The following is a 14,612-nucleotide window of genomic DNA, read 5'->3' on the forward strand; positions in this document are numbered from 1 at the left end:
AGAAATAGTAATTGCAAGTTTTATACATCTCCATCCATGATGTTTATCTTTGGCTAAAAATTATTACGGAGAATTTTTTAAATTACAAATTTTTAACACAAAGTATTTTCAATTATTGAGTTTTAAAATTTAAAATTACGAATAATTGAAATCACTTTAATTTCTTTACTTAATGCAAATTAATAATATTAACTTTGAAAAAATTATAATTATAACTATTTTAACTCATTTGTTATTATGACTTTTATTGTTGTTATTATTATTATTACAAGCTAACCTTATATCGTTTAAAATAATATTTATTTTGTATTTATTAAAATTTTTTATACTCATTTTTTTCAGTACAATCTACTCTATATTTTTCCACCTTTCAAATGTGGTATCACACATATATTTCGCAATCTTCAAAAATTTTAATTATTTGTTTTTAAAAACTTTCCGTATTCTCTCTGTGCTCTTTGAGGATGATTTAATGCGGTCGACAGATGTCGTTTTCGTCGCGCACCCTGCCAATATGTCTTGCTGCAGATACTTGTGACCAGATTTCAATAGCAAGTCTAGTGCAAACTTGTTCTAAACATACACAAGAAATTCGTGCCAGATTATAACTTAATTCTGGAGGAAGACTATAGTTGAAAACAGTTGTGCATGGCTTACTCAAGATCTGCTCAAGACTTAAAGTCAACCTTGAGCCTTGAGCAAGTCATGCGTAAGTTACTGATGCAAGAAATGTGCCAGAATTTTTTCAACTGCATCGTTTCTAAGATATCTTCAATATTCTTGTGTACAATGCCTTGAGTAAGTCATGCACAAGTTTTGATGACGATTTCTTGATACATGATCTTACGCAAGACCCATACGTAGAAAAAGAGACTAGTGGCCAGGAGTTTTGCTCAAGGCACTGGCATCAGAATCTTGCTCAATCATGTGTTACTTGGGTTAAACAATATATAAATGCTTTCTTTAAAATATCTTCTTTGGAATTAAAACTAACTTAAATCTTTTACTGTGAAGTTAATAATAAATAAAAAATAAAAAATTTAAAGTAGAAATTTAAACTTATTCAAAAATCGAAAGTGTCAGTCAAAAAATATTAATGACTTTTGTTTTGTGATAAAAACTATTGCAAAATTTTTTTTTCTTCCTTTGCATCCAATAATTATGTGAAATGTAATTTTTCTTTATGTAAATCACTTACAAGAAAATTTAATTTTACCAAATTTATTTAATTTCCAGATATTTTTTTTTCACCTTTTTTAGGAGATACTTCATTTTGCTCACAAAAAATTAAAATTTTTTCTAAGGGATAACGGTAACCGATTTTAAATTCACGGATAAACACCGGAAACCTAAAATAGAAAGTCTTTAGCGTTTTTTAAACCTTAACAGAGGGCCAGAAATTTCGTATTTTCAAAAATTCTAATTTGTCTCCGAGAAAAATTGTTTTCAAATTCTCATTTTCTCTACAAGTGCAACAAAGATAGGCCCGTATATTTTTCTGAGTGTGAGAAAGAGGTCCGGTAGCGTATCTCCTTAATAGCAGCTGATAATTTTTGCTATTTACTTTGAATATTATAAAAAAAAAAAGATTTAACGTATTTGAGTCCCCGAAAGTATTTTTTTAAGTACCCTGTTTGCCCCCCCCCCTCTATTTTTGACTTCATTTAAAGACTCACCTCTTCGCTTATCGAATGCCCATTTTCCTCTTGAATTCTAACGAATTGATCGATTACTACATTCAACCCCGGAGAAAGATGTCGGAAATATTTATGAAATCCACATCTAACAGCCAATGATGCAAATATCGTATTATTAACGAGCGCTGACCTTAAATCAGTCAATGCACCTGGCGAGTGTTGTCTTGAATCCTCATACAAATGCCTGGTAATTAAATAATCTAATACAGCATCACCCAAAAATTCAAGACGCTGATAACAATCAGTTAATTTGTTAGGTTGATAAGACGCATGCGTGAATGCTTGAAGAAGATAACTAACGTCTTTAAATTTATAATTAATACTTTCTTCTAAGCAGCTGTAGCCATCCAACATTACGTTCAATTCATTCTCTGGATCAGGTACATGTCGTAACAATGGATTCCGCGGTTCTTCCAATTTTCCATATCGAGTTTGTGACCAAATCATTTGTCCGTTTTCATTCATTTTTTTAACAAATTGACTACTACCTGGATACTTATCTAGAGGCTTATTATGGTTGCTAGTATGAATAACTTCGGTCGTTGGTAAAACATGAATTCCCAGCCACTCCATGAACAGAAGAGCTCCTCTGGGACCACAAGCTATCAAATAAGCCCCGATAAGCGCCTCCACACAATCAGCAATACTTTTATCTGGAATACTGTGCTGCGTAATTAAATTATAAGGAATAGAACATTGCAAGCTGTCAAATTCATCAGTGTCTCGAGTTTCGTTTCGGTCTAATTCAATTCTCATCATATCAAGTTTATACTCCGTTTCTTTTATTAACTCTGACATTTCATTAAGATTTATCGCTTCAAGTAATGGAATGTCAGCTTGATTCCAAAGAGTCGACGGTACTCCTGATTTAATAAAAACCTGCTCAAGTTCTCGAGGAACATAATAACAAGGTGGCAACCAATTATCATGTGGTTCAAATTTTGTTGCTATCATACTTTCCCCAAGCATCTTTTGTCTGCCTAATCTGTATAGATTTAAATTACTCACTTGCTTGGAACGTAAATGACTCAATTTCCCTTCATGTATTACATCGTATGTACAATATAAATATGTTGTGATCGCATACTTTAAAAATGAATCTCCAATAGTTTCTAAACGTTCTAAATTAATCCCGTCGTTAGCATTCGACATCGTCAGAGCTTGCAAAATTAAACTAGGACTGGGCCCAGGGTTACCTCGTAGTTCTGGCTGATGATCAAAACTAAATGACGTGTCATTGACTTTATAAAGATTAGGGGTTGGAATGTCATTCAAATTTTTTTTATTGTAATTTAATGATTTTTCACGTGAAATATCTTTTTTTATTAAATCTCCTACTCTTCTAACGTCTTCTATAAAATTCAAATTCAAATTTCCTGGTTTATAAATACTATCAATATTATTTTGATTTTTTTTTTTCATGTCAAATAATATCTGTTGAGTACTGGTTATAAATAAGTCACTTGTTATTATTTCACTTTCACGTTTTTTAGAAAATTCATAATGTTGGGATTCATGTTTTTTTAATTCCAATTTATTATCATTATTTTCACTGTAAGCTAAAAAAATGTTATCGAAATTTTTATCATTATTAAAAAGATCCATTATTTTTTTATTTATTTGTTGCTTTGATATTTTCGACTCGTCTTCAACAGCTTCTGCTATATTATCACCAGTATACGATATTCGTAATCCACGATTTTCATCTTCACTTTCATCAGATGATTCAATATATCCATCGTCGCTGTACGAATCATCAGAATAGTAGTCTCCTATTTCGGACTCATAAGTTGGTGATCCGCATCGTACATCATTCCATGAAAACTCTGGCTGTAGTACAGTTATATTATTTGGCAACTGCTTAAATTCATCATCTATATCCATTGAATTTATTGCCATATCATTAGACCAAGTGCCGATTTCCAATTCACCATTAGAATTACAATCATTTTTAACCTCTTTGAAATCACCCCAGCTGCCAATGCTATTACTAGTCGTCACGTGGTCTTTTTTTTTATCTTGTACTTTTATATTATTTTGAGTTACTTCTGCAGTAGTGTCACGTGAATTAACTAATTTTCCACGATCTTTAGATATATTTTTATCAAATTCTTTAGATTTTTTCAATACTTCAGCTAAATTCCACCCGAAATTCAACGCTGGCCATTCAAAATCCGAATCTAAATATTGCTGTCCAAGATTTATCGCGTCTGCTACTTGGCACCTTATTTGATTGGCAAGTAATAATGCATTGATTCTATACAAAATACAAGGTAAACATACGGCCTGTCTCCACAATGATGCAGGGAACGGATGGATGGCACACAATTCAGCGACTAAAATTTGTTTTTGCTCTAAATTTTCACGTTTAGCTCTTTTGGTTTCTTCGCTACTTGTTGGCAATGCAACTCCTTTTCTATTAACGTATCGCGGAGTAAGAAAATTCAATCGAGCTGACGTATGATCAACATCTAGAAGCGGCTGCTCGGAATTCTGGATTTTTATATCGTATTTTTTTTTATAATACTCTTCAAATGTACTATAGCCATCGCCAGGAAATGAAGATTTAGGACTCAAATTTCTACAAATTTCGGCTACATAAAAATATTGAGGTTGATCTTGATTTCTATACCAAGGCATTATTACTGCGTCGTGATATCGAGAAGGGTCAAATTCAAAATTAACACGATCTTCTTCTTTAATATCACTGGGAATTGTATTACGGTTGTCATAAATAACGTCTAAAAAATTCCAATCAACATTTACATCTTCAAATCCATCAACTAAATCTGAAATTTTTAAATACTGATGCATCAATTATTTTATTTAAAGTAAAACATTATTTTCATGATACCGACATCGAAACTTCGAGTTTCAGTGCCTTTACAGCCTTTACAAGAGTTCTAAATCACTCGTTGTTCAATAATTTGGGGAAATTTTAAGTTGTTCAATTTTTTAAATACTTGACAATAATTTTTAATCACTAAATAACAGTCCAATTTTCTAATTGTTGAAAGACGGGACGATTCGAAAATGAAAAATAACGCTGTACAATTTGACCGACTAAACTGGCCATAAAGTTTGACCAGGTTAATTAGTTCATCAGCCAGCTAGCTAATTTAAATTCATCAGTTAACTTAGTTAACCGGTTACTCAGTTAAATTAGTTAACTGGTTAATCGGTCAAACAGTGAAATTGATATCTTGCTATTTGTAAGCTAGGAATTATGATTAAATAACATATCATTAACGTATGTTGAAAAGTACAATATTCATCAGGTGATTAAAATTACTTAAATTATTAGATTAAAGTTTTCTTTTCATAACATGTCAGCAATTAAAATATTTAAATTTTCTTGATAATACAAGAAAAACAACTCCAGCATAAAGATATCATTTGAAAAGTAAACATGCAGATAAATTACAATCAAATAGTCACTGAAAACCTTGACTCTAGTGATTCTGATTCTAGGTATAGTTGATTTTATATTGTTTTAATTGAATACAATAAAATTGTTTCAATCGGTTCGGTCAATACATTTTGATTTATAATTTAATATTATTAAAATATTTTGTTAATTATTTTGACATTCATTTTAAGAAGTGGCAACGATTCAAATTCAGAATATTCTCCGATTATAAACTTTATAGTCACTTTTCACAGAGGATTTTGAGTAGGATCGATAGTATTTTTAATATTTATAAGAAAAAAATTTAACAACTGCGTTCTCTGTTGCTGTAATATGGCTTTTTAGACACTTGAACTCATTTTTTTTTAATTGGAGAAGAATCTAAATTTGAAACGTTCTCACTTCTAGAATCAGAATCACTGGAGTCAAGGTCTTCAGTTTGACTACTTGATTGTAATTTATCTGCATGTTTACTTTTGAAATGATATCTTTATGCTGGAGTTGTTTTTCTTGTATTATCAAGAAAATTTAAATATTTTAATATTGGTTTCGGAACAATGAATTTATTGAAACTATATAATTATTTTCATTGTGCTGACATGTTATGAAAAGAAAACTTTAATCTAATAATTTAAGTAATTTTATTCATCTGATGAATATTGTACTTTTCAACATACGTTAATGATATGTTATTTAATCATAATTCCTAGCTTACAAATAGCAAGATATCAATTTCACTGTTTGACCGATTAACCAGTTAACTAATTTAACTGAGTAACCGGTTAACTAAGTTAACTGATGAATTTAAATTAGCTAGCTGGCTGATGAACTAATTAACCTGGTCAAACTTTATGGCCAGTTTAGTCGGTCAAATTGTACAGCACTAATGAAAAATTTTTTTAAATACGTTTCACACATGTAAACAAATTTCTTTCTTAATGCAAAAATATTTTTCTTTCTTTCAAATCCTTTTTTTTTATTTAACCAAATAATTGTTTTATTGAAGTTTTTAATTGTAATAACTTTGTGAAGGTATCAACTAAATTGTCGAAATATTTGCTTACCTTCAGTAATTGATGCTTCTGAGTATTTATGGAAACAAGAAAAACAATTAGTTGAATTGTATTTTTTTTTGTCTCAGTGCGAAAATGAGTGTAAATAATAAATAGTATCTATGGTTTCCGATTAATTATAAATTACAAATCACAATTTACAGTTGCGTTAATAGTTGATCACACGATTGGTCTTAAATTAACTTGTTTCTGACTGGCTGCTGACACTGAATCTTGAAATTCTGATGCAGGTAATCATGAAAAATCTAATGTGTGACAATGGATCAAAGACGATTTCAGACTGCGGGTGATGTCAGCTAATTTCACCCTAATCTGAAGTCATTTGGTTTCATCTCTTGTCACACAATACACTAATTAACTTACATTTTTTCACGGGTATAATTATGTAAGAATTTTCAGATGCATTTGGATCGAAAATCATCAAATATTTTTGAAGTCTTAACACATTCGTAAAAGTATAATTGAGAAATGTATAAATTCGTTCTATTTGAATAGAATCTAATACCACTGTATTTTTACTAAGTTTTAATTCGACTTGTACTTCTCCTGATCTGGTGTAAATAGGAAAGGGACAAAGTTTTGGAATTTTTTTTAGTGTAAGAATACCAAATCCAATATCCGATTCTTCTGGAGGGTAAATCCGTCTCCCCCGTGTATTTTGTTCTTCGGGTAATGGACAACTTAGAACCATTTTAATATGATACAAGTAAGCGGGAACTCCGACTGTCGGGCGACAATCGGTCAATGCTTCAGCTATCTGCAATTATTGAAAAGGAAAAAAAAATTACTGTAGTCATTCGGAATTTTGTTTTATTAATAAACTAAAAATTATATATTTACTTTTAAGTAATACATCTAACTCAACTGTGAGATTATTATCCTACAAAACTTGATAATAGATTTATCATAGCCGATACATAAAGCTCTACCCTGATTAAAAACAGTTCCACCATGATATCTCCCCAGACGAAATCACCCCATGACAAAAATCTCCCCACGAAAAAATCTCTTCAGGACAAAATCTGTTAAACACGATCTTTATAAACGAGATCTTATAATAATCTATGTAATTATAATGATTTCTACATACTTACGACTGGAATCGTATTCAGGTTTTTTTCACATTTTATGTGTTTATCATAAATAAATAGAATGTGTAACATATACATATATGAAATCATGGGAAATTCCCAGCCCAAATTTGACATCATCGTCAATTGCAAGAACTTAACGTAAACTTACTGTGAAGTTAATCAAAATCACTGAACGTCAAATTTTTGAAGTGATAGTATGGCCATCATGAGAGATTTTGTCCAGAGAGATCAAGTCGTGTTACTATTAAAAACTCTGATTGAAACCGATTGGAAAATTCTAATCGGATTCAATCGAAAATTTCCAACTGAACTCGATTGAAAGTTAATCGGAAATCAGAAAGTTAGTTGGAAAAAAATTATCATTTTCCGATTGAATCTGATTAAAAAATTTCAATTGGATTAAATCGGAAAGTAATTTTAAAAAAATTCATTCCCTTATTAAAAGAAACGATTTATAACGATTAGAAAAAAAATTTTTTTAAATACTTTTTAATGCTTTTGAATACTTTAAATATTTTTGAATCGCCTTTCTTGTGGGCATTTAACATTGCAAATCGTTTTAAACCGCTTCTATTAATAAGGGTTACTTTCCGATTAAATCTGATTCAATCTGACTAAAAAATTTAAATCAGATACTTGCCCTGATTAAACACTCCGATTGAAAAATTCTAATCAGATGTAATCGGAAAAACAGAAAGTTCTGAATGAATCCAATTGAAAGTTAATCATACAAAATTAGAAGATCGAGCGAGCCCGCCGAAGGCGGGCGAAGCTCGATCATAATTATGACGAAAGTCTCGCTCGAAGAGATCAAACTAACTGTAGTTACGCTACTGTCCTCATGATGTCGCCACAGTTTTCAGCTTCTATTTAAAATTGTACAATCTAGTTACCTCTCTCATGCCCCTAAGACCTCATATCGTTCAGCCTTCACTTCCTCTGGGTGGGTTAATAAAGTTGTTCACCAACAGCAAATCAAATGGGGTGGGTTCTTGATCTCTTCGAGCGAGACTTTCGTCATAATTATGATCGAGCTTCGCCCGCCTTCGGCGGGCTCGCTCGATCTTCTAATTATGACTCGAGTCTCGCTCTCGAGATCAAACTAACTGTAGATGTTTAGAGCTACAATAAAACAAATATATACCAAGAAATACGAAAAAACCTCTGGTTATAATAACTCTTTATTAATTAATAGGTAATAATGACAAGTAAATAAAAAATTAGCAAATAATTAAATGAATAAAATAATTATTGTTTGAATGTACTGCTGCCACTTAAAAGCACAGCCCTAGCAAACTCGCGTTTGTCTTTCACTAACGGCCGGTTGTAAAATCTATCAAACGTTTGCGAATTCTGCGACCAACCTGCGAGACTCTTTATCACTGACAGGTCCACACCCTTCTTTAACGCGGTAGACGTGCTAGCATGCCGAATGCTGTGTGGTGCGTAGTCAGACGTGATTCCGCACTCAACTAGGAAAGCCCTGATCCATCTACTCACAGTGTCCTTCGTGGCTGCCCGAAAGGGACTGCGAGATGTCAGCAGTAACTGCTGAGTTCCTTGCCTAATCGTCTCTGTCACTTCTCGGTAATGCCTGAGTGTTGACGCGGCGCACAATTCAGGCCGGTCTTCAAAGTCTGGTAAAATTAAAAGTGGCTGAGCTGCTCCAGGTCTTGACGTTTTTATAGGATCTGGGATCCTGATCTCGATACCCTTGTTGACCTCCTTAATGTTCTCAAGCTTGATGCTGACCAGAGTCTGCTTACGATGCGCTGTTATCAGTGCCAAGAGTACCACTAACTTAACCGTAAGTTTTGGAAGAGTCAGTGAATCTAGTGGATACAACGAGCTGATCTTGCTGATTACCGGGTCCAACTCGTAAATCTTCTCATACCGTGGCTTGGCAGGTTTTATTTTATATATGCCGCGGAGTAGTCTTGTAAACGTTGGATCTTTACCAACCCGATCCCCACAGAAAAAAGATAGGGCTGCTCTGTAGGAGTTTATAACCCCATAAGAAGCACCTTGTTCAAATTTCTGAACCATCCAGTTAGCAATTACTGGAATCTCCGGATCGAATGCGTTGACATTTTTCTCCGAACAATAGTGATACCATTCTATCATGTATTTTTTATACATTGTTAGTGTGGAACCTTCCACTGAGCGGAGCAACATATTTACGGCTGCTTTGTCTAAATTTCTCTGTCCGAAGGTCTGGCTGATAATAAACCCGCCAGCATCGTTAGTTTCCCGGCTAATGGATGTTGAATTTTTCTGCAAGGAGAAAGAAGAAGTTGATCATCAGGTGTAAACACTACTGGAGGCCCCAGCAGCAATGACAACCATAGTGGGTACCATGGCTGGGCGCTCCAATCAGGCACAACTACCACACCGCAGGCTTGGTCCGTTACGATCTTTCTTAAGACCTTCAGTATCAATGAGAAAGGCGGAAACGCGTAGAATGGTATAAATGACCAGCTAAACGTAAACGCGTCAACACAGAAAGCTCTGGGATCTCTAAACCAGGAACAATAATTCTCACACTTGTGGTTATCCGCAGAAGCAAACAGGTCAATACTTCCCCTGCCCAGCTCTCTACACAGACGATCATAAGCCCAAGGAGCGAGCTCCCATTCAGTATCAATATTCTCCATACGAGAAGCTTGATCAGACTCCGTGTTCTCGCGAGACGGTATATAAGAGGCAAAAATCCATAACCTCTTAGCCTCACACCAGCTCCAAATGCGTTGAGCGATACTATTGAGCTTTGGGTAGCGGGTACCACCCATTCTATTTATATAGGCAATAGCCGTAGTGTTGTCAATCCTGAGCAGGATCTCAGCGTCTACTAAGTCACCAGCGAACGACTCCAAAGCTCTGAACGCCGCCAGTAATTCGAGATAGTTAATGTGCTCTGCAGCCTCGGACGGGTCCCAACTGCCGTAAACCACTTCACCTTCACATGCTGCTCCCCAGCCTGTACCTGAAGCATCGGAGAATATCGTCCTACAAAACACCATTGATCTTATCGGGTTAGACGCCTTCCCGATGACAGATTCCCACCATGATAAATCGGCCGAGGTTGAGAGGTCTAGATGCATCCTAGCCTCGTAATTGTCCCGAGAATTCAGCAAAGCTAAATATTTCTCCCTCTCCAGACTCTTGGTATGAGCCCAACCATACTGCACCGCTGGGCAAGCTGCTGTCAGAGTGCCTAAAAATTGTGCGAAATCTCTGATTTTACATCTAATTGGACTTCTAAATTTCTTAATCAAGTCAAGAATTTTTCCCTTCTTCTCAGGTGGTAATTCTAGTGCTAGTGTGAGAGAGTTTAAGTGGAAACCTAGGAAATTACATTTTTGTGCTGGTGTCAGCTGACTTTTATTATTAATAATAAAGCCAAGAGAGCAAAACAACTCAGTGGTATATTTAACATTAGCCACACACTCAATGAAAGTCGCACCCAAGCAAAGACAGTCATCAATATAAATGGTGGATAAGAAACCCTTGCTTCTTAACAAACTCATAACTGGCTTCAATACTTTAGTAAACACCCACGGCGCACACGAGAGACCAAATGGCAAGCAAACAAATTCGTAGATTTGACCCCTCCACCTAAATCGCAGATAACGCCGATGCTCTCTGCATATGGAAACCATAAAATAAGCATCTTGTAAGTCAATTGTAGCCATATGGCAGCCTCTGCTCATGAGCCTGACCGCAGTTCTTATGTCTTCCATTTTAAAATGGACTTTATCAATGAAGACGTTTAACCCTTTTAGATTTAGTACAAATCTCTTACTACCATTTTTCTTTGGGACTAGGAAAAATGGAGACAGGAATTGACCCTCACACGGCCTACATTTCTCTACTGCACCAATATTTAGCAAGTTAGAAATGACTTCATCGAGTAAAGGTACATCTGGCGGCCGCACCAGTTGGTCAGAAGGCGCAGATGACTGGTACGGGAGGGTGGTGAATGGTATACGAAACCCTTCGATAATTTCAATAATTGAGGAGTCTGCCGAAATATCAGACCAAGCCTGCTTAAATTGACGTAATCTACCAGCAATTTTTCTTACCTCTACTCGTGACTGCGACTCGGTTGTGTCAACTGTGACGACCTCGTCTGGCTCCTGGTCTGAGCCTGCTGATGAGGTCTCTGGTTCTTGTAAGCAGCTGCCTTCGGGAAACCTTTGAAAGGATCCGAGAATCTGTTGCCCGCCTGAGTTGTCGCAAGACTTTTTACAGGCGGGCGTCTCCAGTTTAAACCACCCCTAGGTTTTAATGAGGTATTGACTGGCTGCGATTTAAGTGACTGGGACACCTTGTCCACCGAGTTAGCCGCCTTTATGCGTTTGACAAGATCTTCGCCGAACAACGTAGAGTCTGTCACAGAATCCTCTAAAAGTTTTTTATACTTATCATCAACATTCGGCATAATATATACTCTTCTTGTCTTTGTGAGCTGATGCATCAGCTCACATAGCAGTCTACTAGAGTTACATAGCTGCTGCAGCAGCTCCTCCTTTAGCTCACTCTCCTCTGCTTCAGTAAACACGGTGCCCAAAGCTTGGCCCAAAGAGACAAGTGCAAGTCCCAGCAGGTCTTGGTTATTACCAAGATGTTTGTCACGAGATTTGGTGGTCTTGTTTAAAAGAGGCAATAACACCTCATTAAGTGCAGGAGCAGCAAGAGAGCAGTTACCCTTCTGGGGATAAGATTTAATTAGCTCTTGCTTAACCTCCTTCCCGAGACCTTCTTTAATGATCTCATTCCAGAGCTCAGCTACCTGGGGATTGATCTCATAAGTGTCTTTTGAATTACTATTTTTAGCACCACCTAAAAGCTGGACTGCAACTTCATTCGGGATAACCTCAGAATTATTCTCCGAGTTAACCGTTAGCTTATCGTCTCCGTCAGGATCAGTCGGGACGCTCTTCGTTTGAGACCGAGTCTCTTCAGTAGACGATCCATCTGTAAAGAATAGATCGAGATCTAGGTTAGGAAGCTGTCAGAACTTGACGCAATTTTTCCCGTCCCTAGTCACATTGTACGAGTGTCACTGATATAATACGCGATTGATATTATAGCAGTTGTATACTGAATGACACTCGCCATTAAAAGAAATATAAGAGAGAGAGGTAGACAGCTAAGATGGCGGCTGCCTGGAACTTACCAGAAGATTCCTCAGAGTCCTCCTCATCAATATTGGCCCGTCTTTCAGCCAAAGCACCGTCTACAAGCTCTTTATATTTAGCGAGCTTCTTTTGCAATTTATCTATTCTTTCGTCAGCAGCCCTTTTTCCCATTTTCACCAATTAATTGCAAATTTATTAATCTGAAACGTATACTTTTTTTTTTTTTTTTTTACGAAGCGATCACCACGCGCACAGAAAGCGTTATGAGGTCTTAGGGGCATGAGAGAGGTAACTAGATTGTACAATTTTAAATAGAAGCTGAAAACTGTGGCGACATCATGAGGACAGTAGCGTAACTACAGTTAGTTTGATCTCGAGAGCGAGACTCGAGTCATAATAATTATTATTATTTTCCGATTGAATCTTATTTAAAATTTTTAATCGAATTTAATCGGAAACTTAAAACGCTCCCGAGCAATTCTAATTGACGTTAAGCACCGATCGTTTACTTATCGACGATAGTACATATATCGTAAAGATCTGGGCTGGTTATCAGTCAAATACCGTAGAATGTACTTCATCACCTGTCTTTTGTATAAGTTGTTGAGTGTTGGCAAGCCAGACTATCTGCGGAACTTGTTTGTTGAAGAAGTAGACGTCAGACGTTCGGATAGGCTAGCAGCGAAGAAACACACGTCTTTCGAATTACCGCGCTTTACGACGACTTATTTGGAACGCTCATTTTTGGTGACTGTGATAAGAGTATGGGAAGAATTACCTAGTAATATAGTAAACTCTAATAGTCTCGAAGTATTTAAAAACAAAATTTATGATTACTTATTAGAGCTAGACTTTTAAACTGATTTTAAGATGCATAATCATTTCGGTGAAGTGGAGTGAGTTGTTGAATCTCTTCTGAATATTGTTTCTCTTTTTATTTTTTGTACTTACAAATGCTGCCTTGTGCAGATTGCTTTATATTATGTATAATTATGTAATATTTATAAACCTGGCATTAATAAACCTAAATCTATTATTTAAATTCTAATAGAATACTTACTTTTTTATAATAATACTGTCGACGCTTAGTTGTACCCGGCCGTGCTTCAGAGAGATCAGATTGACTTTCATCGGGTAACGCCGGAACTTCAGCATCTTCGGGTCTAGCTTTAAAATTTTCTTTCCCAATAGGCAATAAATTATCATCAATTTCATTTTCTTTATGTAATTTAATACACAATTGTAACGCTGCTAGACGTCTAGCCATAGCTCTGTTAGGCATCGGATGGGAAATTATAACGTATTTTAGGGGTGAATTTATAGGTAATCTTAAAGAGCATATGTATTTCAAATTATTATCAATAGTTACTTCTGCTATCGACCACTCGGGGGTAAGACGTGTAAATGTATCACTAGGTAATTTAGCACAATACCTGAAAACAAATTATTATTTATTTTTTGAATTTCGTTATTTCGTATTGTTGACCATAATTATTAATAATTGCGAACTCATATTTTGAGGTTTCATAATATAGTTATTATTCGTTTGTAGTCGATAGATCAAGAATTTCTTCAGAGGCGGCTAATTTGTACGGTATGTATTTAATTTTATAGTTGGAATAACTCAATGATATTAGTTATGAAACACGGCATCGGCCATATTTCATTAGATTATATACACTGTGAATTATCGGAAGTGAATCTTTAATCCGAATTCACTCCGTTAGTAGAGGTTTCGAAAAGTTTCTCCGCCTATGAAATAAACATTCAATTTTTTTCAGCTAAGTGATTTTGAGTGAATGTGAATTTTATTTTAATCCGCATCTACTCTGATTACGGGGTTCTAATGATCGAATAAATTTGTATTTACAGTCGACTACCCGTGATAAGCCTGTTTCATTTTATATGATTTCAAACGTTACATTTACGATTTGTTCTATTTGCCACTATTCCGATTCATCTAGTGCTAAAACGAATACTTATCTTTTTGTACTAATAATAATTATAAAGCAAAAAATTATAATAATAACGGTATTAATTACAGTAATAATAATAATAATTTCAGCTTCAAATGTAATTCATCAATACAATTATGAAAAATAAATTATATTTTACTTAACGTTGATTCAATTATGATCTGCGTAACACGTTAGTAAATTTTCATCATTAATTTGTCTATTTTTTACTATTCTTAGTTC

The 14,612-nt window shown here is 34.9% G+C and overlaps 1 protein-coding gene across 3 annotated transcripts in view; it reads right to left on the reverse strand.

Moving 5' to 3' along the window:
- LOC130665727 (endoribonuclease Dcr-1) overlaps window positions 1-14,612 on the reverse strand; it is a 33,621-nt gene that overhangs the window by 1,090 nt on the left and 17,919 nt on the right. For all 3 annotated transcript variants that reach the window (XM_057466288.1, XM_057466272.1, XM_057466280.1), the window contains exons 12-14: window positions 13,475-13,847; window positions 6,543-6,936; window positions 1,677-4,486 (exon numbers count right to left, since the gene is read on the reverse strand). In XM_057466288.1, the coding sequence (XP_057322271.1) occupies window positions 1,677-4,486; window positions 6,543-6,936; window positions 13,475-13,847 (3,577 nt within the window). The remainder of the gene's footprint in view (window positions 1-1,676; window positions 4,487-6,542; window positions 6,937-13,474; window positions 13,848-14,612) is intronic.

This window comes from Microplitis mediator, chromosome 1 (assembly GCF_029852145.1).
Source record: "Microplitis mediator isolate UGA2020A chromosome 1, iyMicMedi2.1, whole genome shotgun sequence".
Lineage (NCBI taxonomy): Eukaryota > Metazoa > Arthropoda > Insecta > Hymenoptera > Braconidae > Microplitis > Microplitis mediator.